Genomic DNA, 27,867 nt, shown 5'->3' on the forward strand with positions numbered 1-27,867 from the left:
CGACCGCACGGCCGGGTCCCTGCTCCCCACGGCCGGGTCCCTGCTCCTCACAGCCCGGTCCCTGCTCCTCACGGCCGCGTCCCCGCTCCCCACGGCCCCGCCCGCCGCCACGGCCCCCGGCCCCGCCGGGGCGGGAAGGTGCGGCCGCCCCGCCCCGCCCGCCAGACGCCACATCCTGCAGGTGCCGCGGGGCGGCCATCGCGGAGGGGCCGCGCCGGTGAGTGCGGCGGGCTGCGGGTCGGGTCCCGTCCCGTCCAGGGAAGCGGCGGCTCCAGCTCGGAGCGTTGCCGCGGGCTGGCCGCCGGGAGGCGGGTCCCGGTGAGGGGGCGGCGGGGGCGCGGCCCGGGCGTGGCGGGGATGCGGCGCCGGGGCCGCGCCCGGCGAGCCCCGTGTCCCGGGCCGACTGCAGTGCCGGGCCCGCGGGCGCCGCTCGCCAGGGCGGGGCTGGGAGCGGGCGCTGGGAGCGGCGGCGGCTCGGGCCCGGCGGGAGCGGGAGCGGGGGCTGCGTCGAGCCGCGGCCCCGGCGGGCTGTGTGGGGTCGGGCGGGGCCGCGGGGCACCGGCCCGAACGGAGCCGCCCCTCGCCTGCAGGCCGGCCGAGCTCGGCCTTCGCACGGGTGGTCGCGGTCGGGTTGATTCTGCTGCTCACTTCTCTGTCCCGTCTTTGCTCGCACAGGCTCAGAGAAGAAGGGAATTAGTAAAGTCGCGCTCAGCTGAAATGGGGCAATAGCTAAAGCAGCTCTGAGGAATCTGGTTGTGTGCCTTACTGCCTTAGACTGGAGCCAGCAGAGGAAGATGCGTGTTATGATCCTTGTGCAACGCCGGTCTAACTACTGAACAGAGCGATGTGCTGCTGAAGTTGGAGATCCTGGCAAAATGAAGGCACTTGTGTTCTCTGCGACCTGCAGTTTACTTCTGGCTCTGGTGCTGGGGCACAGCTTATTCACCTGTGAGCCAATTACTATTTCCAGGTGCTCAGGAATGCCTTACAATATGACTTTTTTCCCAAACATCATGGGACACTATGATCAGGACACGGCTGCTCGCAAGATGGACGTAAGTTCTCCCCCCATCCCGCTCCCCCTCTGATAGTATGTAACAAACTTGTCAGTGAGAAATAATTAGGGGTATCTGTTGCACTGAATGACAAGGCTGATAACGTTTAGTGAGTAGATGTTTCTTCAGACAGAGTGTTCCAGAGCTCCGTGGTCGTATAAGCGCTATGTAAGGGAGCTACCGACTTCCTCCCTCCACCCTGCCTTGGATCCTGTATTAGAGTGGAAAAGGAATGGGTGTAGCACAGCAATGTGGCTATTCAGAGCATTTTGGCACAGATGATTGCATATAGCTCAGGCAACTTGCTGTTAAACAGAGTAATTGTTGAAATTCTCAAGGGAAATAGTTTATTATATCCTGGCCTGCCTCAACTCAGTGCAGAAATCATATTTAGAAGATGCTCTTTGTTCCTCTCTCACCTTACATCACCTTACTAAGGAGAAGCACCTGAATGTTTTCCATTGTGGCTTTTGCATTCTGTTGTTTTCTGTCTGGATGCTGAAATTTCTGACTGAAAGAACAACTTGACTCTTTTAAACTGAAAATAAGCACTTTTCTTACCTACATTGAGTGTAAGAGTGGCTCCTCTGAGAGAGAATATGCCATGTTGTGGAAAGGCTTTGCCCATAGCAATACCTGTAAAGGGTGAGAGCCTCTCTGGGTGAGAGGCTTGTAAAACAAGTTTGAAACCTGTTTTAATAATGGCTTTTCAGTGCTAAGAGGAGGGGGGAAATCTTAACACAGGTCTTGAAAAGCTCAGTGCTGTGTCTTGTGCTATGCAGAGAGTGAAACAGAAGTGAGCTGAATATTAAGTTTCTGTTTTAAAAAAAATTATATGTGGTGTTGGAGGTACTGCTACTAAAATTTGATTTGCATACTACTTACTGGGCTTGGAGGAGGAGCTTGGTTCTGTTGCCAAAACAAGTTTTTAGTGTTGCTTGGGATGATCACAATTCCCTGTTTGGCCACCAGTTGCCAGCCTGGAATAACACAGGCTTTGGACTCACATTGTTTCTGTCAGCCTGGTGTAGATGTATAGCAAGTTCTGGTGTCAAATGTTAAGCCATCTGTATGCAAGCAACTGAATTCAGCTGCAGATCTCTGACAAATTGAGATCTTTTAAGTTGGAAGGCAGGCTGTAGGCTTCAATTGTGAACTGTGCAGTGCTTCTCCAGTCGTCATTTGTCAGGAATGTTTCCTGCAGTGACTGTCACTTCATCTCAGTACCTTGCTGCTTCTTACCTGGTGTGTGTTAGCTGTAGCCATTGAGCCAGCAATTGTCAGTATTTGTGCCTTCCAGTCATGCTGCTATTAGGGCAGAGAGACCACAGAGCCATATTTTTTTTAGTTTGCTATGACTGACTTTTCTCAGCTGTAACTTGTGCCTAGTGCATGTGTGGAGGGAGTTCCTTCTGGAAAGTATTCATGGCTTACCTTACATAGGTAAGGTAGTTAGCTACATTCTTGTATAGCTATTTCATTAAAAAGTGTGTGGTAGTGAGAAGTTTTGTTGTTTTCTCTCTTTTTGCATCCTGTCACCTCTGTAATCTGACTACTACAGTGTTGGATCACTACTCAGCCAACTGGCTGGGTGGCTGCAGCGAACAACAGTGTCTATTAGGATTTGATTTGCCTACCCTCTTTGATTTGCTTCCTAGTCTCCTGTCATTCCCACTGCCCGGCCTCTAATTTGGTATTCTTAACTCCTGTGGTGCTGGGCAGACATTTCTGAACTGCCTCTTGAGTGGTGGTCTGCCAGCCTTTACTTGTGGCCCAGCAGTGCTGATGGATTACTTGGTCAAAGGGAATTTTAAGACAGCTGCTTTATAGGTGAGAGGGTTTTGCTCCCGTTTTGTATGAAGTTCATGTTGAATCCACTGCTAGTGACTGCTAGCAATTAGATTAAGAATTAGTATGGTAAAAGCTTATGGTGGTTCATTGCTGGGCCTTCTTTCTGAGAGTGACCAGTGTGTACCAGTGTCACATATTTTAATGTCACTCTTCGTAACATTCAGTAAAAGTGTCAGTTTGTCCATAGTTGATTGCAGCAGAGAACCTTCTCAGGATTGTCAAAGGGTTCTGCTTTTCAGAGGACTTAGTGTTGCAGCAGGGGAGGAGGAGTCACTCATTTCTGGAATAGTGTTTAATTTCAGTTTGCAGCCATAATGAGGCAGCGGGTTAGAAGGTGGAGGAGATTTCTGTTGTTTTAAGAGCTTAAATTTTTTTGTAATTTTCAGTCCAAACTTCATTCATACCAAAAAAGAATTTCCATAGCATGTTTTCACTCTATTGGAAGTGCTTTCTTTTGATCCTCAGTAGGAATGCTTAAAGGCTTTCTTTTTTAATTCTATCTTGCTCCTCCCCTCTCCCTACCTGTTCTCAAAATTGGGCATGAGATTTACATCTTCACATGTAAGGTCTCACAGGGTTTTGAGGTTGAGGCCTGCAGTGTTTTGCTTCCTGTATCATAACTGATTTTGAGTAACGTACTTGGTCATGGAGCTGTAAGGCACAAGGTAAAGACTTCTTCCAAAAATCAGAAATATTTTGTGTTGAGAGAGCCCTAATGTTAATCCAGTTTTATGTTTCTATCCCCTCTAAGAATTTTTGGGGAGTGTTTACTCCCTAAAAGGACCAAGATTCATCAAGGGGACAAGTCTCGCCTCAATGTGAACCTCACTCTCCAAAATAGTGGTAGCTCATGATGCTCCACTCTGAAGGCTCTACAGGTTTGTTCTGCTGCAAGGGAGGGTTGTGTAGGCTGAAGAGCTGTGCTGGGAATGTGTTAAATTGGTATTTCTGGATGGTGTCTTCATAGTAATCCTCCAGGAGAGGATGATGTGGAGCTACTGTCTCAGGTAGTGGTTTTCTTCCAGGAAAGCAGCTGATACATGGTCTGACAATTCTGCCTTGTGTATCAGCTGTTCATAATGATGTGCTATAAACCAGAGCACTGAAGCACTAGAGCAGGAAGATGACAGACTCAGTCCTAGGGCCTCTGTTATGGATGTTCTGGCTAGTGAGGACAGTCCCTCTGGGATCTTGTTTTCTGCCGTAAAAAATACCTAATTTCCAGTTCCATTCACATATTTATTTATTTCGTTTAATTCTGAGCTTTCAACTTGACAGACTGAGTGTTGGCTTCTTGAGTTTTACTTTATATTTGGATTAGTTTTGTTTACACAACAAATGGTGGCTTAAGGAAAGTAAAACCACATGGTTTTGTGGTGTAAAGTTTTGTGTATGTTTGCTAAACAGCTGCATGACTGTGGAATCTGATTGTTTGCAGATGCCTACCATCTCTGTATCTCAAAGCAGTTTATCAGTAACTGCTCTTGTTACTACTAGTTCAGATTGGGAGGTGGAATATCTAGGGTTTGTCTGATGAGGAAAATAAGTGGGCATAACAGAAGATCTGGTTCATTGCAGCTGTACTTAAATAGGTGTAACTCCCCCTCGTGGTCATCCACAAAAACAAGTCACTTCTAGTTCCAAAGTATTTCCTACTTTAACTGTCCTGGAATAGGTTGTCAACTGAAGGCATTATTCCATCAAAGCAGAGTGTTACTATGTTGTAACTTACATTCATATCTATTAATCTGTTCTGCTGCAGTTCTGGAATGTGTCCCCAGGAGAGAAGCCCTTAAGGCTTCCTGATGTGAGCAAGATCCATGTGTCTGTAGAAGTACAAAGGGAAAAGGCTTGCCTGTGAGTTTTTAGACAGACTATAGAAAACACTGGAAAATGTTCCACAGAGAACAATGAAGTACCTCAGAGAGACTGATTCAGTAGTGAGTTTTCCATTCACTTCTGAGTTCATGGCTGTGTGCCAGAATATATGTGTGTGTCTATGGAGGGTTAAGTGCAGCTGGCTGCAGCAGCAGCAAAAATTGTGTGAGAGCTGGGGTTGGTTCAGACAAAAGCATTTAGAGGGAGGTAAAAAGCACCTTCCAAAGTTTAATGAGTTAGAATTTGTAATGTAATAGCTTCATTTGCTTCCACTAAATCCAAATTTACAGTTAATTCAATATAACAATGCTTAAAAACACTGCAAACCTGGTGTCTGCAAGCTTAAATTGCTATGTGTGTGTTTGTATACACACAGGAAGGAAAAAGCTGTCTACCACTGCCACTGGTTGGGAGTTTTGGGGAAATAAGTGCTGTTTTGTGAACAGGCTATTATTGGGATGGCCTGCAAAGTAGCACAGGTGTGAATTTAATTAATCTTTAGAGATACTCATCTTTGCCTCTCACTTGTGCTCCACATGAGCAGTACATGAACCACTAGTACTTAAAACTTGAACCTTAAATCTCAGCACATTCTAAGAAAACAGTCAATATTCTTGATCTCCTTGGAGTTTTGTCCCTGGTGCTGCCTCAGACACTAAAGTGGAGAAAGGTGAGGACATTGAGGTGTGGACAATGACCCCAGTGGAGCAAGCAAAAAGGAGTCTTTAATTCATATTTTGTTTGTAACATTTTTGTTGTCTCTTTACCATGGTACTAAGGAGTGAGGAAGGCTTTTGTAAAAGTGGTAAATTTAGAACATCATGTATTACTGCATACAAACTAAGGTAACTTTTCTAGGTTCTCAGAATGAAGTGGTGGTCACAAAAGATTGTGGTGATGAAACAGCTAAATTGATGCTTGTTAAATGGAAGTTGGTAGATGCCAAAGTATTTTTGATAGATACATCATATGGATCAAAAGAAATACAGGAAACTGACAGAACAAGAGGACACAGTCTTAAGCTGCACCAAGGGAAATATAGGTTGGATATTAGGAGAAAGTTTTTCATGGAAAGAATAATAAAGTGCTGGAATGGTCTGTCCAGGAAGGTGGTGGAGTCACCATCTGGGGCTGTGTTTGAAAAAAGACTGGATGTGGCACTCGGTGCCATGGTCTATTTGAGGTGTTAGGGCATGGGTTGAACTCCATGATCTTGGAAATCTCTTCCAACCCAGTAATTCTGTGATGCAAGGCAGTACAACTGACCTATCTGCTGGTTATGTCTCAAGAAATATGGAATAGTTGGGCATGAGTAATTCTGTTTTGAGCATCACCATGGAACTTGCATGGATTAAGGGTTTGAAAACATGGGAGTTATCTGGGTAATTTTGTAAAAATACCATAAAAATTTGGATGTGTGTTAATTTTTTATGCTCTTGCTGTCAGGTATTCTGAAAAAACATACATCATGTTTACTTCTTAGGGTGGTTATAGCAACATTCATAAACCATTTTTGCTGATTTCTGTGGGTACAGTAAATTGCAGCCAGTATAAAAGTATTACCTGTAGTACTTGGGCCCTTCAAGTGTGATTGTTTGTGCAGATTGACTGAAATCAGACAGGCAAATGGTGTAATCCCATTACCCTGACTCTAAGTGTATCAGTCATCTACAGAATCTGCTGCTTCTTTCTCTGAGCAGCAGGACTTGCCCACTTGATAATGTGAATAGCACTGCCTTGCTCTTTGTTCTGCAAGAATGCATGGGGGTCCAAAGTAATGCATGCTTGACAAAGCCATGGTAGCTGGGGTTCTTGGAAATGGTGTTGACAGTGTGATTCCAAGAGTCTCCTCTTTATCCATCTTCAGAGCCTATGCCTACACTAGCAAGTAATTTGGTGTTACAGGAGTGGATCACTGGGTGAAGTTGTCAGCACACTTCTTACGTGTCTGCTGCCTGAGATGAAGGAGTTTTACTCTGGGTTAGGTTTTGGCCAGTCTCACTGTGCATGAAGTCTGAAGCTGGCCAATGGAAGGCCATCTTGGCAGATTTTTGTTAACAGCAGACCTCTGAGAAATACCGTGGTATCTTGTTTGTCTCCTGCAGGTGTCTGTCCTGTCTGCAGTGCCCTGGTTAATGTCTAAGTGTAGCTGCAAGCTGTTGGTGGTTTCTTAGTCTCACTGTGCAGCCTTGTCTCCAATTCTCTCTTCTCCACACTCAAATCTGCAATTACTGACTAAATCAAGGCAGTGATGGACTTAGTCCTGTGGCTGTAGCCTACTCCTAGAGGACACCTGTGGATGAATGGAACAGCTTTCCTGAAACTATTTGCATAGAGAAGGAAAACAGGAACAGAGCTACTGAGTTTGTAACTACTTTGCCTTCACTGATAGGAGGCAATCCTGATAGGAGGCTTACAAGCCAAGTTAGGGTTTGGGAGCTGAGCTGTCTGCTGAGAACACCCTTGGAGTTGGGGAACATCAGCAGTGGGTACAAAACTTTGAGAAACAGATGCAATTTCCATATTCTCTTAGTGTTTTTATGGAAGTGGCTGCTGCCCAGTGCAGCCTTGTGAACTTTACCTGGTCATTAGCAAAACCTAGCATTCGATTAGGTAGGATAGGTCTGCTGATGGTGATGTGACCATGATTTTGAAGGCCATCTTCACATACTTTTTCTTGAATAGTAGGCAAGTAGGACAAAATTGTATGTTGTGAGCTGTTTGCCCTCTGCTAACTGTGAGCTGTCAAACTGTGTGGGTTCAACAACTGGGTAACAACACACCCAGTGCATTGGCCCATGGCAGCTCTGGCAACAGCAGCTGGATTGTCTTGAAGGGTTTGGTGAACCAAGGTACATTGTGGGACATCTTTGCAAGGCTCATGGTGTTTAAGTCATCTACAAATCTAGCCCAAGAGTGGCAGAGGGTTCTGGTGTCTTTCTGAAGTGAGCTTTGTGGTGTTCAGGTGTGAGATCCTCTTTGTCCTCAGTGCTGCTTGGCTCAGGAGGCTGGATGGAGCTCAGGCCCTTGTGTATTGGTGGAATGCAGGCTTAGTTTCCATTTGCAGGATGGATGTTTGGTGTGTCAACTTGGCTACAGGGTGTTATCTGTGCCTTCATTGATAAAGACAATAAAAAGCAAACAGTCCAGAAAATAACCACATTGGATGGGGAATGTGGTCAAAAGACCATGGTTTCTTTTCTACTTTGACAGTGCAATGATTAAAGCTGACAATTTCTAAAACTACTCTTGTGTCATCTCTAGTTCTCTACTGCATTCCAAACAAGGGAGTGGGAGTAGCTGCACCACAAATTTGCTGCCTTTTTCTCTCTCTGTGTTGACTATTGATTCACCAGCCCTTAGGGATGAGCATGATTCCTTTGTCACATGGTTGCATTTTCGTGTCTTTTCTGTGTATTTGTGTGCATCTGTGATTGCTGTAACACATTGGTAATTTGCCAGCCCTAGGAAAAGATGCATATGTCTGCCCTCTTCTTCTGAGCTGTGTAGTGTAGATGAGTGGAGACTTGCTTGATTTCTGCTTAGCTGTTGGGAGAGGTGTGCAGGGGGTGTGTAAGAGCTATGTAAGGAGCTACTGTAGATGTGGAGAGAGAGGCCTGGATGATCAGTCTTTGTAGGACAGTAAGGATGACCTCTTATGAAGATACCTCTCCCCTAGACAAGAGCTTTCTGGGAGAAAAAAAAAATCCACCTTTCCTGTACATAAAATTTTGGTAGATCAAGTTATTTCAGATAATAACCATATCCTTCTAAGTTTGGCTCATGCTGTATTCCCCAGAGGGCCTGCATAACCAGATTTCTGTAGTATCAGTAGCTACTGCTACAAAGCACTTAGTGGCCAAACTCTCCACACAGTTATCCTGTATAAAAAATTAAAAGCATTAGTTTTCTGGGAAGCCTCATGGTGACCTAGCAATACCTGTTTGCTAGAATGCCATGTCCCAGCTGCATATTATTGTTTCACATGGGCAAATGCTCTTGCAAGGAAGGTACAAGATGCACCATTCTAAGAATCCAGTTGGGTGGGAGATCTCACTGGAGATTATACCCAGAGTTACAAACAGAACATTAAATATCGAAGGTTAACATGGCCCACAAATCATAATGTAACAGGGTAAAAGAAAAGGTGGCCTTGAGTTTTTAGAACAGGAGAAATAGGGAGGATAATGAGGGGAATGTCACCAAGATGGGTGCTGTGGGCTGCCAATAAGGAAACAGTGTCTAATGTAGGCATTCAAAACTGGGGAGTGTCTCAAAGTATCACCAACTAGAAATAGTGAAAGAGAAGACTAAGGTAATGATTGCAGATGCTGAGGTAGATGTCTGCAGTTTCCTGGGCTTCAGCTTGGTGAGATGACTTGTACATGCTTGACTGACATCTCCTACATTATAACAAAGTTGGTTTGTTTGGTAAGACTACTAAAGTTTTCATTTAAGACTGCTTAGAAATGGTGCAGGGTTACTACTCTGGTAACTTTGGTGGTGCTGTTGTGCTGAAGTGTGTCTCTACACTCACAGAGAGAGGGGGAAGCATGAATCTGGATGACTTTTGGAACCAGAGCAGCAATGGCTTCTGTTGGAATTTCTTAGAAATGGGGACCTTTTTTAAAGATAAGACAGTCTATCAGCATTATTAAAGCTAATCCTTTACACTGAATTCTGCACCAAAAGTTTCACAATAAATCCAGTTACTCCTGGAACACATGGCAAATACATGGAGAATTTAAGATTTGAGATTCTTATGCTACCACAGTGCAGATGTAAGGAAGCTCTGTCTAGACTTCAGCTGTCTGAGGGCCTGCAGTGTACCTTCCTTCAGCTAACTTACAGTTGTCTGTCTTCTATGCTCTGTCTAGTTTACACAGAACCTGATCAGGTACAATGTATAACTGAAAATCTTTGTAAAAATAGTTCAGTTCTGTAACACTTGGGAAAAAGCTCTCATGTTTGTTAAGGACTGCAAATTGCAGAGGCTGGAATATCTATAATTTAGGTCAAGCTATAATTTAGGTTAAAACAAAAAATGCAGTGCATTTTGATAATAAGCTGTTTTGAAAAGTATTTGAAATACTTGTACTTTAGTTTGCTTCAGATAGTGAAATGTAATATTCCTGTTTACATTGTTTATAACCTTTGCTACAGTTAAAATATGTATTTTTGTTTTGCATATGAAAATACTTAAAGGGAAAATACTGATTTAAGTTGTTTTGCTACAGAAAGAAATTATGTTGCTAGATCCCTTAATGGGCAATTCATTTGAGTTGGACTTGGTCCTAGTGAGTCTCTCCCAACTCAGAATATATTGTGACTTTGTATAGTTAATACAAAACCATTCAGAGTGTATAAAAGTAAAAAAAACAGAATAGCCTGCTTTATCCTTTTGTGTCTGTGTGTCAATGGCAGCTTAAGTGCCAAGGTGTCATGTTGGAGTAGTTTTTTGGAGTTTGTTTTATTTTTCTTTTTTTTAAAACTGCATGAGTGCCTTGCTGTCCTATTGACCTTTGAAAACATTTCCCCATGTGCCTTATCCTTACCCTGGTAGGATTTTTGAGTAATATTCCCATGACCTTGGAATAGCTAATATGAAATTTCAGACCAGAATATCTATGCAGACACATACATGTCTATATATATGTATGTTGGGTGAATGATGGTGCAGAGTTTGCAGACAGACTCGTTCTTGTTGCAGATCCCTTGAAGGTGTTGCTGCTGGGTGATTCGGCTCCCTGAGCAGTGGCACAGCTGGCACCTGAGCTCTTGCCTGGCTGCTGCAGCAGATGAGTGATGGAGCTCAGGCCATGGGGCTGTACAGCACAGGGGGTTTAGGATCAGCTGCCATCCTCTGCCCTCTAAACACTGATCTTGAGCAGCTCCTGGCCTGTACGGCCGTGGGAGAGGCACTGCTGAGCACAGTCCAGCTTATCAGCCACTGCACACTGGGCTGTGCCCAGGCTTAGTTCACAGCCCTGTGGCACTCTAAGTGCACGAGCTGCCTTTGCTGTTTGGCTGAAGGACAAAAATAAACTTATATCTTTGCAAACATCTTTCCCTGAAGAACAGCATCATTTGTCCAACTGCCTTGTTTACTACCCTACTACCACCCCCACCCTCTACCAGCTCTTTGAACTTCAGATTTTCCTGGAGTAGGAAACTTAAACTATTGTCTTTTAAACTATGGGGGCAACCTACTTTGTACTCTGACAAAATACTTCATTCTTATCTATGTGAATGTTAAATGTGCTACATTTAAAAAATGTTGGAAAAGCTTTTAGATTAAACACTTCATGTACTTTTAGTTTGAAGCTTATTGTGGAAGCTGCAGAAAGTAATGCGCTTTTTTTAAAAGCAGTGTATTAAAATAAAATTCAAATCAAATCAAATTCATGTATGTTTGATGGTTTTCTTTTTACCTCTGTCAAATCAGGATGCATTAATAATGCATATTAAATTTACTAGTATTCACATTTATAATATATATCTTATATTCATTTATAGCTAAAGTATAAATGGTGACTTTTAGTCCTGAAAAACTTTTTTTGTTTTACCCAGGTAATTTTAACTGAATTGAGAAAATACAAATTACAGCTCATACTTGCTGCTGGCAGCAGTAGTTGATTATTACCCACAGCTCAGGTAGAGACATAGTGTATGTGGGCTCTCAATTGAGTTCATCCCATGTTCCTTACTGGTTTGAAGGATGGGTGGCATTGCACTAATGTTTCTGGGCCTTCCCATGTTCCTGTTTTCTGGTTCTACTGTTAAGTAGCAGCTTTTAGCAGGCATGTAGCAACAAGACACTGACACTTAAACTGCTTCATCCTGCAAAATCCTTACATACCAAATTAAGTGTATTTAACTTGCCTTTGATCTAAATTTGTCAATGCAACTTCCAATGGGAAAAATCTAGTCTTTTCTCAACCTTGCTTTGAATCTATTGAACTTGAAAATTTCATCCTTCATTTAGTTTCATGTGTTGGGACAGTTATTTATCATGACTTAGTTAATTGTGCATGAACTAGAAGTCAGAGATTCTTGGCAGCTGATTCACTATGGCCATCAGCAAATTGCTGCCCTTGCCAGCCTGTCTAGGAATTGCATGAAGGCATTAATCTCTCTGGGTGTGATGCTAATCTTGTTTGCATCCAGTCGAGAATAACTCCATTGGAACAATAGTGTAGGATTAAATCAACCGTGCCATACTTGCTCCACTGTTTTAATTGAAACTGATTATCCTTGTAAAAGTGGCTAAAGACACTGTGAAGATTGTTAGTATTGCTCTGTGAATATGAAGAATAATTAGTCTCCTCTTCTGAAATCCTTTATGTGCACTGTGATTGACAGTGGCTGTATTTCCTGACTATCACATCTGAAAACTTACATGTTTATGAATGTATTTGGTTTAGGGTTTGAGGCTGTACTTCAGTCCTATAGTGACTGGATAGTAGGTTTATTTGTATGGTACTGTAAATTATTAACAATTAATTTTTAATTATTATGTTCATGAAGGTGCTCTGTGAGAAGCAAGAGAGTTGGTGAACCTTCTAAGTCTCTTCCAGTTTAAGATATCCTATGACTCTGACTATTCATTATTTAGGTAGCTGTTATTTCCTGTAAAGCAGATACATAGTTACATGAATAGCAATGTGTATCTTCAATATAGGTAGGAATCAGGGGTACACAGTGTAGTACAATTGTAAAACTACAGATTTAAGCCTGTCTTTGCTTCAGTGACTGAAATACAGTGATATCTAAACAACAAGATGTAATGTTGCTGCTTTAGTCACAAGATCTGTATCAAAGGGGTGACATGGCTTAACACTGAGATAGTTGGTGTCTGTCATTGTTTAACTCAGTTAACCTCAGTGTTAACTAGATTAGTTAAGCTAAATGTTTTCACATGGTAGGTAGAGCTCAGTGGTTAGGAGAACAGGTTATTACTGTCTTAGATATCTGATTCCAGATGGCTGAACAAAGGCTTCAGTCCTCTGTGTATCTCAGCTATTCAAGGTATTTCCTGTCTCTTACAATAAAGGTTTGCCATAGCTGATTGTAACAAAGACCTTGATATTTCAGTCCACAGTTTTCTGTATTATTAAAGTATCTCTGTGACATTAATCAGCAGAGTACAGGAGAATATTTTCATTTACTTGTTTTGACATCTGCTGGTAGTTGTCATATATCAGATCCCCAGAGACTAATCATCTCTGGTAATGCTTCTGTCTAGGATCAGACTGAGATGAGGTACAACAGTGCATTTGGAATGTCTGCATGGAATAATGTACTTGTTTTCTCTTATGTGTTGGAATTGTAAGGCTGCTAAGCACAAAACAGAGAAGCATGGTGAGCACAGGATCCATATATAGTTCTAAGTTGCAATTTACTTGTTGGCAGAGCACATTTGAGAACATGTTTGTACTTAGACATTTTTTCTGTGTTTTGCACCGTTTGTTTTCACTTGTCTCAGTTGTGTTACTGTTTGTAGAATAACACCATAACTGGATTTCTGAGGTAGCTTATTTTTGCTGCTGGAGAAAATATAACATAGACCCACCTCATAAGGAATCTAGGACTTAATAAGGTGTTTATGTTTGTTAGTGGAAAGTTTGCATCCTGCTTCTGGTTCTTCTCTGACAATGCTTGAGGCAGTGCCCCTCCTGCTGTTATAGGCTACATCATCTTTGACTTTGCATCTGCTTTTAGTTTGTTGGTTTGGGGTCTTTTTGTGCTGTTGTTTTTTTTTAAAGACTGTTACTGTATTCTAGCTTGCCGTATATTTACTGATTTTTGTTTCCCATTGTCAATAAGATGAGAATTTATATTTTAGAACTTATATTGGCTGTGTAATGCTCCCTTTGTTTTTTCAGGAGTCTGGTTTCATTCTATTTTTAACATTCTCATCACCCAATGTGCAGATTTTCATCTCTTCTTCATATGACAGGGCAGCGGTTGCTAATGCTTGAAATGCCAAGTGTCTTAGTTTCCTGGAAAAGCAAATTTTGTGTGTTTGTGCCAGTTGCAGACCCCAAACTTCCTGAAGAGAGGAGGATCATGGTGTAAGATTCTGAGTTTAATCCCAAGCTTAGATGCTTAGGACACCAGCATGTGCATGCAGTTTACTCAGCTGACCACTTGGGTAGAGTGTGGTTTGTGGTTGGGACATCCATGGTTCAGATCAAGTGCCCTTGAAGGAACTGAATCTTACTGTCAGTGAGCTTGTGGTCTTTGCTTTACTTTTTGCTTCTGGACTGTGCAGCTGGAGGAGCAAATACTTTGGTTTTGGTAAGATTTTTGCTTTTATGGTCCATCAGGAAATGCAGACATACTATTTTCTATGAGCAAACTTTTCCATTTTGGCTAGCTGGAGGTGAAGTCCACATTTAAAGATACATCATTGTTAGAGTTCCAGGCACAATTCACTAACACTTGTGGTGTTCTTAAACGGTAAAAGTAGGCAGTTGCTGAAAATAAATCTGTATTTTACAGATCCCATTTGTGTGTGCTTGAGGCAAAGTTTTACATTTTATAGAGTTTTTTGGTTGAGAAAACTGATTGGCTGTAAAATCTATTAAGAGTTTTTTGAGGGACTCCATACTTCTGTTGAAAGGAATAATTTGGATGGTATATTATATATACTTCAGTTTCCAAAAACATGGTCACAGCCTATATTTTTTTAAGAAACTCTTCTGGTAACCCATTGGAGACTTTTTCTAATGCCTGCCTAAAGAATAAGAGGGAAAGTAGGAATAAATAAATAGATAAATGTTTTTTCCCAATAAGAGATATTAAATCCTGAGCTGATAGTTTCATGCTATTCCAAATAAATGACTAGAGTGGTTCCCCTTAGTTACTTGTACTGAAATCTCTGATAACAAACTAATTCATAAGTGGACCCAGAAGAGGGATAGATACTAAATTTGCTGAGAAAACAAAATGGAATGAAAGAATTGCAGAGAGATCATGTGCTAGGAACAACTGAACAATACAATTGTAGGTATGATTTAGGGTAGGGAAATGCAGAGTAATAAGTCTGGGGGAAAATAACCCCTAGAGTAATAAATATGGGGGGAAAAGTAATGCCCACTATCTATACAACGGGGTGGGCACAGTATTTTATCAGTTACTGTCACTCAAAGTCTTTGTAGTCACTGGAAATGTGATTTCAGGCTTCAGATTTAGTCAAGGCAAATAGAAGGCAAAGAATATTATGAAAGGAGCATAAATCAAAATTTAAGGCTTTGCTATACTAATATATAAATATAATATAAAAATGATAGCAGGAAGACAAAATTACATGGAATAAGTGTAGTGCAATCTGTTACCTGTTTGTCAAAACACACATTAAGCTGCAAAACCAGGAGTTACAATAAACAGGTAAAATGCAGTATTTTCTCACTAATGTCTGCTAAAATTATGCAGGACAATTTACTGCTGTAGTATTTTACAAAGGTTTACACTTAAATGATTGAAAAAGGGATGTGTTTCTGGAAGAAAGGTTTGTCATTGTCCTCTCAACACAGTGGTTGTGTTACAATGTGCAGCTTGTTTCCTAAACCCTTGATAGCAGGAAACTGGAAGAGATGTCAGCTTGTCTTATTACAGCCCCTGGCTACCAGCCAGGGTGGAATGAGGTGTCCAGCTGAATGGTCTAACTTGGGAGGTCAGGTTGTGTTTTCAGAACATCAGACTTTGTTCCTGTGCTCATACTTTCAGGTGTTGATAAATATTTTTATCAAGCTGGAAGAAATAAAAGAAATATTGTAAGAACAGTTACTCTTGGCAGCCAGTTCCTTGGAATTCTACTCTCATTACATTATAGGCTAAACATAGCATTCTTTTAAAAAATTGCACATTTCAAATTATCTGTTAGGGTGGTTTTGCATTTAAATAAAATATGCTCTTTAAACAAGTGTTTAGACAATGACAGCATGCTTTAGTAAAACTCTTGCAGACATTTAATTTTTGCTTGTCGTTCGTTATCCACCTCTAATATACAGTATCATTATACATGTTGTGGTCCTTGTGCTATTTTAGCTTTTAGGTGCTTCATATGACAGAAACTCTGTTAGAGTGGTAAAGATTGGTTTGTCCTGACTTTCTTCACTGGACTTTTCCTTTATGCTCGTTTCCTGTATCAAAGGAGCAGGCTTAAAATATGCAACCTTATTATCTATATTGCAAAATTCTCTTCAAAAATTGTCAAGTTGCTTATAAAAATAGCTGATAAAATATCTCTGTAGGTAAACTCAGTTTCATTGATACAAATATTGAGATTTTTAAAAATCTTTATTTTTCTAGATCAGATTGACGAGAAGTTTTTGGCTGGTGATTCAAAGCTTGCTCTAGAAAATTAATTTTACTTTTTATTGAATGAGATGAAGCATGAGTGATAAAAAGGAAGAACTCACAACAGTCAACACAAATTCTACAAGACAATGTCAAAAATGAACTCCATTTCTGTAACAATTGAATATGACTACCCAGGCTATTTTGTTTATCCCAAGTTCTGGGAAGAACAGAGCAAATATAAATTAACAATTGAGAAGAAAAGAAACATCATAATAATGCACAGGGAATTTAATTCATTTAAAATAAACCCCTGACTACTTTTTTCATGTGAAACTGTGCAGCCTTTAGGAAAGAATCCAATTTATGGAACTGGAACATAGTATACCAGAACTGTATTTCTCTCCTTGTCATGAAATACTCAAATCTTGGGTTCCAGCAAAGGCAGCTCAAGAGGAGACATTCAGAGAGGGGATCAAACTAATGTGGGCCTGCTGTAATGGCATGTACAGATGCAACACACAGCTGGAGTACTCTGAAGGATACTGCCAACATTTTCTTGGTTTATTATAATGCACTTCTATGTTATTCTTGTTCTGCCTTATATTCTTCCTTCCTCCCCACACATTCCTGTATTTATTACCAAGGTGCTATAGCACTTGTAGATAATCCATTTTGTAAGGGAAATTTATTTAGCATTGTCTTTGTTTTTAAACTGTATGTTCAGTAGTAAGACTTGCTTCTTGGATAAGACTATAGATATATATATGTATATATGATACTTAAAAGCTGAAAAAAGTAAGGATACTGTTATGGACTCAGAATCTAATCCTTCCTTTTACAACCATTGGTTGAATGTTTGAGAGACATAGATATTGATGGCAAAGAATTAAATAAAATTCTTTCCAAGTACAGACATTAGTGAAAGTTTGACCTACTTTGAAAATTGCATGCACTGTCCCTGTTTAACGTCACACATAGCATTTGCACACGTGGCAGTATTTTGGCCAAAATAATTTGCCCTAACAATAAAGCTGAGAAAATGTAGAACAGAAAGGCTGGGATTTTTTTTTAACTTAAAAGCCTGTCTGACTGTGAATAAGCAATTGAATGCATTGAGCAGAAAAAGTTGAACCTCATTCTATGAATTCTCTAGTAAGAAGAGTCATCAGTTACTCACTGCCTGGTACAGTGTAATCCAGGCAAAGAAATTCTCAATCAAGTTGAGAGAGATTTGAAATGAGATGTTTAAAACTGAGCAACAATATTTGGACCTCATTAATAAAAAACTCCAAATTTCTTTAGTGTGAGAGAAGATGAGTACAACACACCACTTAGGATGAAAATGTAATCTAACAGGAACTACAGGAACAGACACACCTTGAAAAACCTCAGGGCATTTCTTTGGAAGCTAACTGATGTACAAAGAAACTCAATGTTTTACTTTATTTTTTAAATATCTTGGGCATTCATAATGCCTTTCAGATTTCTCATGTTGTCAAAAAGGAAAAATGATGTTTGGATAGCCAAAGATTGTCCTGGACCCTGGACACAGGCTGGGCTGGAAGTGCTAACAGAGCCTCTTGTCTCTCAGGACAGTGGGTTTTGCTTTTTCAAAACTGCTGAACAAACACTCTTATCTAATATCTTTTCAAACCTGCATAGGATTAAATGTGAACCCTAGTGATGAAAGTTAGTTTTGATTCTTTCAATTATCTTTTAAAAATTGCTAACCAAAGCCTTTTTCTTCCCTGTAGCCTTTCCTTATTCTTATGAATCTTCACTGTTCACCAGACGTCCACACATTTCTGTGCAGAGCCTTTGTCCCAGCCTGCCTAGATCAGATTCACGTGATTCACCCGTGTCGAAGCCTCTGTGAGAAAGTGTATTCTGACTGTAAGCAGCTGATGGACACTTTTGGAATTGCATGGCCTGAAGAGCTGGAATGTACCAGGTATTTTTCATATTGACAAGTGGTGGGAGTGGTATTTTCGTGTTTGACCCAGACTGAGTTGAAAGTCTGAGGCAGAATGTTAAATATTATCTTGCTGTAACTTCCTTAATATGCTGACCCTGCAGGGCTTATGCACAGGATCATTTCTCAATGAAAACTTCTTTGTTATTCGGATTGTCACCTGCATTTTTTGCCTGTGACATATTTTACAACAAAGTTCCACAACAGTTCTTTTCAATAATCAGAAACCTGTAAGACGTAGCTTTTTTTACTGTACTTTTATAAAATTTTAAAATTTTATATCTTATGCATAGATTTTGCTTTGGTTTCTGATCTCTAAACAGACACAGAACATTAAATAGTAGGAACCTTCTCTTGATCCTAACTGCTTAAATATACCAACCTACTGTTGAGTTGCTTTTTCTATACTACCTGCCAAATCTCTCTCTTTTCAAATGTTACCTCTTCCAGAAAGGTGTCCACATGTCTGTTTCAGATAGAGGACAGTTAATTCTTCATTTGGGGAAAAGATGTCTACATGGTTTAAATGGAAACAACTGGAAATTATTAAGGCCAGATGTTGTTGTTTGTTTGTTGACACACATCAGGTCAGGAGGTATAGGAAAGGAGCACAGACTGGAAACTCAATTTTTCTAACCCATGTGGAGTTGCTGATCTGTGATGGGGCTGAGTAGTAGTCCTGTGGATGACCTCTGGTAGAAATAAGTACTGGAGTCAATATGACAAGTGGCATTAATGCCATTTTCCATAGTTCTGCAGAAAAATAGAAGTTGTGGAATTTTAAGACAAGAAGGCATTAACTTCTCCTATCTTCTGTGAGGTTCTCTGCAACAATAGTGCCCCTCAGCCAGCAGATATCTTCAAGGATTGTTTTGAAAAAGTAGGACAATTACAAGTGAATCCAGTTATTCAGTATGTCTTTAGAATGACATTTTAAATCAAATAATGTTTTTGCAGGATTTAGTGAAGCTTTAAATTGTTTTCTTACTGCTAACATTTGCTAAAAATGAACCTTTCCTGTTCATATGTGAAGTGATACCTCCCTGGTAGCTAATATTGAAAAGTCCATGTCCATGTTCTGATAAGTTCAGGATGTTCTTAGAGCAGCAGAGATCTGCTGCTGCAGCCCATGGAAGAGGAGCTGTCATGGGCATGGGCAGTAACTGGAATACTGAGGATCACAGTTCTGTATTCTTACAGATGAACATGAAGCTTATAAAGACAATGAGTGAATGAAGTTCACTCTGTTCCACATGTACTTCTCCAGCCTATGGTTAATGAAAGAATCTGCCATAGAATCAGTTTCCTTAACAATTAGTCTGGATTTAGTTAGACAGCATGATAGTGCAGTAAAAAAGAAGTGAAGGAGTTTTTAGCTGGAGCTGTGCTTGGATGCTGAATTAAGAGACTTTTGTAATAGCGTTCGACAAAGAAATTTAGGATAACAGAACTTTAAAAGCTAGAATGCAAAACTTGTTCCCTTAAACACACACTTAAACTTGGAATGCATGTGACCATAAATTCCATTTTGAGTAAATGCTTACCTGCTTGAGTTATATAATCTCATTTGAAGATACATCCAGCACTGCTAGTATGGTGTTATCCATATAGAAAGATCCCATCTTGTGTCTGGAGCAGTTGAGTCTTGAGCAGTTTTTAAATTAACATCACAGAGCTAAAAAATTGCTAAAATACTAATTTTCACCTTGCTTGCATTTTTTACCTAGGTTTTTTTTCAGTTAGATAGTTTATTGTTGGTGATGAAATAGCAGTACAACACAAAAAATTATAATAATCATGTACTAGACATCAATTATGATGTCAGTCTTTTTCCTTAATTGAAGCTTGCATTTTGACAAGTTTTTGCTGTCAGTCTGCTATAAAAAAAAATTGAAATAGCAACTGTAAATATTTTATATGCATATGTAAAAGTGTAGTATAATTTTAAAGTGTAGAATGATTGCAATTTGAGTAGTGTTTCATAAACTATAAAACAATAAGTAGAGAGCGGCAGTTAAATGAATGTGATTGAAAACTTCTGGAATGAAGACAGTTGAAGTTTGATTTTTTTTCATAGTTTCACATTTGCATCATCTATAAAATTTAAAAGTGCTTAGGATTTTTCTAATATTTCTGAGAAGTAATTCCAGTTGAGGGCTGTTGAGATATTTCCTCTTCTGTTTATTTTTCAGACTAATCAATTGTGATGAGACTGCTCCTGCCACTGCTGCTGTAACCACAAACATCCATGGAACTCAGAAGACTCCAAGCCAGATCCGAAGGGATTATGGATTCTGGTGTCCCCGCCACCTGCACACTACCAATGGACAAGGCTACAAGTTTCTGGGAATTGATCAGTGTGCACCCCCATGTCCCAATATGTACTTCAAAAATTATGAATTGGATGTGGCAAAAAGCTTCATTGGAATAGTTTCAATCTTTTGTCTTTGTGCTACGCTTTTCACATTCCTGACTTTTCTGATTGATGTTAAAAGGTTTAGGTACCCAGAGAGACCAATCATATATTATTCTGTCTGTTACAGCATAGTCTCTCTAATGTACTTTATTGGATTTTTACTTGGGAACAAAACTGCCTGTAATGAGGCAGATGATAAGTTAGAAATTGGCGAAACGGTTGTTCTTGGCTCCCAAAACAAAGCCTGTACCGTTCTTTTCATGGTTTTGTACTTTTTCACTATGGCAGGAACCATATGGTGGGTGATTCTGACCATCACTTGGTTCCTTGCAGCAGGAAGAAAATGGAGCTGTGAAGCTATTGCACAAAAGGCCATGTGGTTCCATGCAGTTGCCTGGGGAATACCTGGCTTTCTAACCATTATGCTCCTTGCAATGAACAAAGTGGAAGGGGACAATATCAGTGGAGTTTGTTTCGTGGGGCTCTATGACCTGGACGCCTCTCTGTACTTCGTGCTTTTGCCGCTGTGCCTTTGTGTGTTTTTCGGTCTGTCTCTCCTTTTAGCTGGCATTATTTCCCTGAACCACGTGCGGCAGGTCATTCAGCACGATGGCAGGAACCAGGAGAAGCTCAAGAAATTCATGATCCGAATTGGAGTTTTCAGTGGCTTGTACTTGGTGCCGCTTGTGGCACTTCTTGGGTGTTACGTTTATGAGCTGGTGAACAGGAAAATCTGGGAAACTACTTGGGTGTTTGACCACTGTGACCAGTACCATATTCCTTGCCCTTATCAGGCAAGTAACATTTTCCTTTATAAATAATGCTGTGAAGTTGATTAGCAAAAATCCTTATGTTTATCTGCCATGCAATGAGTAAATTATTTTCACGTTAAGCAATCAGTTCAAAAACATGGAGTGATTAATTCCTCTTTAAGTCCAAAACAGTGGAATGTTACTTTTGCTTTGAAAATTTTAATTAATTGGTAGCACTCAGCAATTAAATTCCAGCTTGCAGCTCTAACAGAATATATTGCTTTTTTATGATCTTTGAACTTCATGTTACAAATTGTGATGGAGGAGAGTTGTTTTTTCACAATATTTGTTTCTAAAAGTATTTGCTTAGTACTTTAGTGCCATGCTCAGTATCAAAGTACATAAGTTGAATTTTCGTCAATTTTAGTTGAAGCTGAAATAATGATTCTTGAAAATTTAGACTAAATTGGATTTTAAATGCTGCTTATAGCCACAGATTTAGAATAACTTCTTTCTCCTTTTTTTTCAGTGTAGAAGTGTAAACCACTTGAAATTACAGAACAAATTTCCCTTTTTTTTCACAATAGATATCATTTGCAGGCTGATTTTCAGAAATTCAAAGAACTCTTTAACCAACCTAAAGAAAGGCAAATGAGAAAAATAACTCAGTTTTAATTGTGGAGGTGGTAGTATTTAATATTTGTCTCTTAAAATCCAGCTTGGAAAGACTTTTAAATTAAATCTACCTATATTCAGTGGATTAAATCTGCTGCATTTCCAGGGACTTTATATGCTTACAAGTATTATTTCTTTCATTTAAGAGCAAATATATAAGGAGACAACATCACTAAGAGAAGTGCAAGTGTCACATGTCATCTTTTATCTCATTGCACTTCCCATCTATTTTTTTGCTGCAATTTAAAAATTAAGAATATAAACACAGGCATTATGGAACTATCAAGATTGATCTCTTTACATTCCTAAACATCATTTATTATGCTCTGGATTGAAGTCAGTGTAGGCTGAAAGTAGCACAGCTCACAGACAAGTTGGTTATTTTGACTTCCAATACTGTTTCTTAGCAAGTGTGTTTTGGCTTTATTGAGTTTTCTTCTGAGCTCTGTATAATCCTAAATGCTTCAGAATATGCAAGTTTGAAGACAAAACTTTAATGCTTTAAAAAAAAAGTCAGTGAATTTGTTTTGTAGTGCTTAAATATAACAGCTTGGCATAGTAACACAGAGAATGTATTTTTAGCCTTTAATTAGCCCATTGGAAGGAAGACATATCAACATTAAATGCTGCAAAAAGATCTACTCTATGGCATCTGTCCCTATAATAGGCAGTTTGTATTTATTGTGGAATAGCTTAGAGTAGTGTGCTTGGCTTTGGCTTACCTGATCTGGCTTGTAGACTTTAGTTACATTTGCCAGATGAAAACTAAATCAAAACAAACTGAAGTAGCTAATGTTAGCTGGCTAGCAGAAATAGTGACTTTCATAGATAGGCCTGGCAGATAAGACAAGTGGCATAAATTAAATTTGCAGCATGAGAGCGGAAGATAACGATCTCTCACCGAGTTAAATGTCTCAGCTTCTATAATACAGCTCTGCAAATAGGTGGATTAATTTTGCAATAAACAGAAAGCTACTGTGTAGTTCCCTGTGGCTCCTTGAAGATGCTGTCTAATCAGATTAACTCCCAACTAATCCTTCCAGTACCTGAAGGGAGCCTAGAAGAAAGAGGAAGAGAGACTTTTTAAAAGGGCATGCAGTGACAGGATAAGGGGGAATAGCTTTGAACTGAAAAGAGAGTAAGTTTAGATTAGATATTAGGAAGAAATCCTTTACTTTAAAGGTGGAGAGGCACTGTTTCCTGGAGAAGTTAATGGTGCTTCATCCCTGGAAGTGTTCAAGGCTAGGCTGGATGGGGCTTTGATCACCTGGTCTGAAGGGAGGTGTCCCTGCCTGTGGCAGCTGGGGTGGAAGTTGATGATCTTTAAGGTCCCTTCCAACCCAAACCATTCTGTGATTCTGTGATCCACTTGCTGTTTTTTTTAAGTTGAAGGGATAAATCTTTTACCTCTGGAGAACATTTTTACTAACACTATTACACCCAAAATTACCTTTTCTTTCAATTTTAAAGAAAAACAGTTCCTTCTGACAGGTCTCTTCTGTATGTATATTCAGCTGAACCACATCTGACTTGACTGTACATGTCTGATGTTTGTCTGCAGTACAAGCCTCAACAAAGAGCAGCAGTGACATGGAGAAAGTCTCTCATTTAAGAAATTTATGTGTTTTTTCATTTCAAAAGTAAATCAATGAGTATATTTTCTTCTTTGCATTTATTTTTTTTTTTTATCTTCTAGGCAAAGGCACTAGCAAGACCGGAAATATTTTTGTTTCTGATGAAGTATTTGCTAACATTAATTGTTGGCATATCTCCTGTGTTCTGGGTGGGAAGTAAAAAGACCTGTTCCGAGTGGGCCAATTTCTTCAACAGAAACCGCAAAAGAGAGTAAGAATTTTTTTCCTCTGTTTTTTAAAGTATATACTTACATTTGACATTCAGACATGTTTCTTTGTATATAGCTCAGGTAATCAAACTGTTGTCCTCAGACTATATGTGCTGCTTTGGGCATCACCAGAATTCTATTGGAATTTGGGGAAGTTTTAAATATGCAGTGACTTTTTATCAACAGTCTCAAGAAAGCAGAAAATATTGTCCTCTGCTGATTTCTCTTTTGTAGAGCAGAAGGTGTATTGCTGTGTTTAGCATTGGCTAAATGCATCTCTGGTTCAAGTCAAAGGAGGAAAGATAATTTCAGCCATCAGTTTAGTTCTTTTCATGTGTTGTGACCACTTCATTTGACACAGTATTTAGTTCTATGTTTGCTGTCATGCGATAATAATATCCTCTTTTTTCCTCTGCCAGGCTTGTCTTATTTTAAAATTAATATTCATTGAACCCCCCCTTACTATCAGTTTTATTGCATTAGTCTAGTGTTCCTTTTTTTTTTTTTTAACTAAACAGAAGAACTTGCTTTTATTACCTAATTTAAGCAAATTTGTATCTATGAATTTAAACAGCTTATAAATTTTGTCTCCATTTCTTGTAGTTGTCTTTTTTCCAATTCTTTTTTATGCCTTGGTTATTTCTTTTCAGATTATCTGTTACTTATAAATATTGTGGTTTTAGATCATTTTGTTTCTTTGGCTTTTCCAAGGCAGTAGGCTCTAAGCTCTTTTTATTTTATATCTACATTCCTCAGTGGTGAATTTATAGCTTCCTTTCCCTCTCCCCTCTTTTTCCATTTCCTGTATAATTTTTTCTTGTGTTTTAGACTTTAATTGCTTTTAACTACAAGGATTTAAAAATAATGAAGTCATTTTTACAATGCTTACCTTTTTTCATTTAAAGGAGGTTGACTTTGTATAAAGTTGGTAATGCAGCTGCTTATGAGCTAATCCTTCTTTTCTCTCTAGTAGATCATTAATTCATGGTAGTCATTGGACCTATTGCAGAAGTAAGATATGTAGAAATCTGCTTTACTTATTTATTCTACAGACAATTACTTTGGAGCCATTATGATTTTTGTCTCCTCTTTTGAGATACAGTTTTTTTCCCCTGTGTTCATTAATATCCAGCTCAGATTACATCACTGGTTGGTGTTCTTTCAAGGTTTTGTGTACTAGTCTTTATTATATTATAACTAAGGTTATCCTCTTTGTTCTTTTATGTGCTTGTACTCTCTTTCAGTCCAATCAGTGAGAGTCGAAGAGTGCTGCAAGAATCATGTGAATTTTTCTTGAGGCACAATTCCAAGGTTAAACATAAAAAGAAGCACTACAAGTCAACTTCACACCGACTGAAAGTCATTTCAAAGTCAATGGGGACCAGTACAGCTGGCACAACAAATCATGGAACTTCTGCAGTAGCAATCACTAATCATGATTACTTAAGCCAGGAAACAGTGGCAGAAATTAAAACCTCTCCAGAGACATCAGAGAAAGAGATGGAGGCAGACGGAGCATCAGCGCGAAGAGCGGAGGAAGGTGAAGACAGCGGAGATCAGATGTTACCCAGTGCTAAACTGAGCGTGGATCAGGTGGAAAGGAGGAACAAAGCAGAGAGCACATGTCATATGAGTACTTTGGCTGAGAGTATTAAGAGAGTAGGTGAAGGAAGGTAAGGCTCCTGAGCTCAGTATTTTCTCTGTTTATACATATTGCCATTATTTTTGTTAGTTTTGAAGAATCAGGGTATTCTCAGGAATGCAGCTGACCTTCAGCAGCTGTCAAGAGAACTTGCAGACTGTGGCCATTATGTTTAGCATGTGGGCTGTTTTGTATTTTTGTAGGATTCTTCTTTTCCTTTTAAGCATTTTGTGTTGGAGCTTCAGCTTGTAGGATATTCTTGCCTTGTTGAACAGTGACCCTCTAGAAACCTGTGACTGCACTGCAATCACTTTGAGAGGTGATGGGAATGAAAAAGAGCAATAGTGACCGTAGGCTTGGAAAAGTGTACAGAACTTGTACTGCATTCTTTTGAAAAGAATACAGCTGAAGACACATTATGATTTCTCTACTCTTTTTGTTTCTAATGTAGTGTAAATTAAACTGTACTTAAAATTTACTGTTTTATTTTTCTATTACTTACAGAATAACTCCCAGAAATGATTTTAGTGAGTCCCCTTCACTACAAAGGAGCTGTTCCCAAATACCTGATGTCTCACAGTCACCTTCTGTATCACTACTTGTCTATTCAGCTTCAGACACCAGAAGAGAGTTGGATTCAGGGAACAGTTCTAATCCTTGAATGACTGAAAATTTGTATGAACATTTACATTGTATAAAACTGACATGAGTTCTTTGTTACACTGGAAATAATGGATATTCTGTGCCTTATTAAAAAACACACATATCCTGCTTTGCACTTAAAAATGTATGTTTTGTTGTGGGGACAGCTAGCAATAATGTACTGTATTTAATCCTGTCCAGGACTAATGGAAATTGAGGTTCTGTAGGACATGGCAATAATGTAATAAAAATATGAGAGACAAATATTATTCCATATATAAAGAACACTTTGTAATGAATTGCATTAAAATAATGCTTAGAAAGCACTGTTACTTCTCAAGGTATAAAATTCTGTCTGCCTCTTCGGTATTTTTCAAAATTTATTAATTTTTTTTCTATTTTACTGTCTCTTAAACAACAGTATCACTTAAATAAGTGATGCACAAATTTCTAAATACTCTAAATAATGCATCATGCTGTAAAAATTATAGCACTGGTTTATGGTAGCTTGTACACTGAATATGAAAAGGAATCTGAAATTATAGGAATTTGTTTTGTACATAAAAAATTAGTTTTGTAAATAAGTGACTGATAAGGTCAATCTTTAGAACTACTGTTTTGTATGTATTGTACAAACTTGGGAAAGTTCCCGTGCTTCCCTTAGGGTGTTGCTGAAGCCAACAGTCCCCTGGTGATCAACCAACATGACTCAGTTCTGAGAAAAGCAGGTTGAACCTTTATCCATAACATGCACTGATATTTGGGGTGAGATGGGTCCTGCTACAGGGATGATGCAGAGGGTGCAGTATTCTCTCAGGAAAATGCCTCTTGGAGCCTCTCTTGGTGTGCTGTTCCAGGGCATGGTGCCAAAGGGAGCACCTCAGACTCCTGGGCTTGGTGGGCACAGTCTGCTGTGCAGGCTTCAGGCTTTTGTCCTGAGCTGCAGCAACAGCTCATCTTGAGCTGTTTCTATGTTAGTAACTTCATTATTTTTTAAATGCTATAAAGAAATATCTTGCAATAACTGCTGCAAATAACTGTTGAATTATTGATATGCAGGGTTCTTTAACAATCTATCTACTGAGAAGACAGCCTTAATACTTTTTCTCCAAAACCTAATTTTCTATTATGCCACAGCAATATATTTTCTCTAACTCAAAAAGGCCTTAATACATATTGCCATTCTTAGGCTAGGTGGTTCTCAAAAGCAAGTACTGCTGATGTGGATAATGATTTCATTATCTGACATGAGTCAGGATTTTTTAAAGAGCTAATGGGATTTGTTACTTGAGATAACTTGGAGACAGATTTTGTTGTTGTTTAAATTTAAATGTCAGTGCATTTTGTAAGACTGTCCAGCATCTTGCATTTGACCACTAATAAGAATTTTTCTCAATGTTGTGTTATGCAGAGAATTTACTGTGAGTTGGGGCAGCATTCATGGTGCATTGAACAATGAAAATTGTATGGTACAAAGGGCTTGTAAATCTGAAACAGCAGGAACAACAGTTCTGATAAACCAAAGGTATTTGTTTTATCAATCATACATTAAAAAATTAAATTTCTTTGTACTACAATATCTGCATTTTAGCATTTGTAATTTATTGCCTTCAACGGGATATGCTCTTTCTTTTAGAATTTTACCATTAAAAGTACACAGAATTCTTGCTACTGAGTGGACAACAACAAAGATACCAAAAACCTCATGTGTAAAGGTTCACTAAATACCCTTAATTTTTCTAGTTCTGTTTGTAACCAGGTAACTTTATACTCGTGTTCAGTAGTTTTGTTATTACTGTGTTTGTTACTAATAAAATACACTATTGTATAGTAA

General features: G+C 39.3%; 1 protein-coding gene across 2 annotated transcripts; it reads left to right on the top strand.

The window, feature by feature from the left end:
• Positions 1–126: 126 nt before the first annotated feature.
• On the top strand, positions 127–27,867 carry FZD6 (frizzled class receptor 6). 2 transcript variants are annotated; one of them, XM_079301391.1, is made up of 7 exons: positions 127–217; positions 676–1,055; positions 17,846–18,042; positions 20,256–21,273; positions 23,603–23,751; positions 24,994–25,422; positions 25,896–27,867. In XM_079301391.1, exons 2-7 carry the CDS (start codon positions 876–878, stop codon positions 26,050–26,052), a joined length of 2,130 nt encoding a protein of 709 aa, XP_079157517.1. In that variant the 5' UTR covers positions 127–217; positions 676–875; the 3' UTR covers positions 26,053–27,867. The 2 variants fall into 2 exon arrangements, with proteins under 2 accessions (XP_079157517.1, XP_079157518.1); XM_079301392.1 differs by having other exon boundaries at positions 207–318.

Source organism: Erithacus rubecula (genome assembly GCF_903797595.1).
Source record: "Erithacus rubecula genome assembly, chromosome: 3".
Taxonomy (NCBI): domain Eukaryota; kingdom Metazoa; phylum Chordata; class Aves; order Passeriformes; family Muscicapidae; genus Erithacus; species Erithacus rubecula.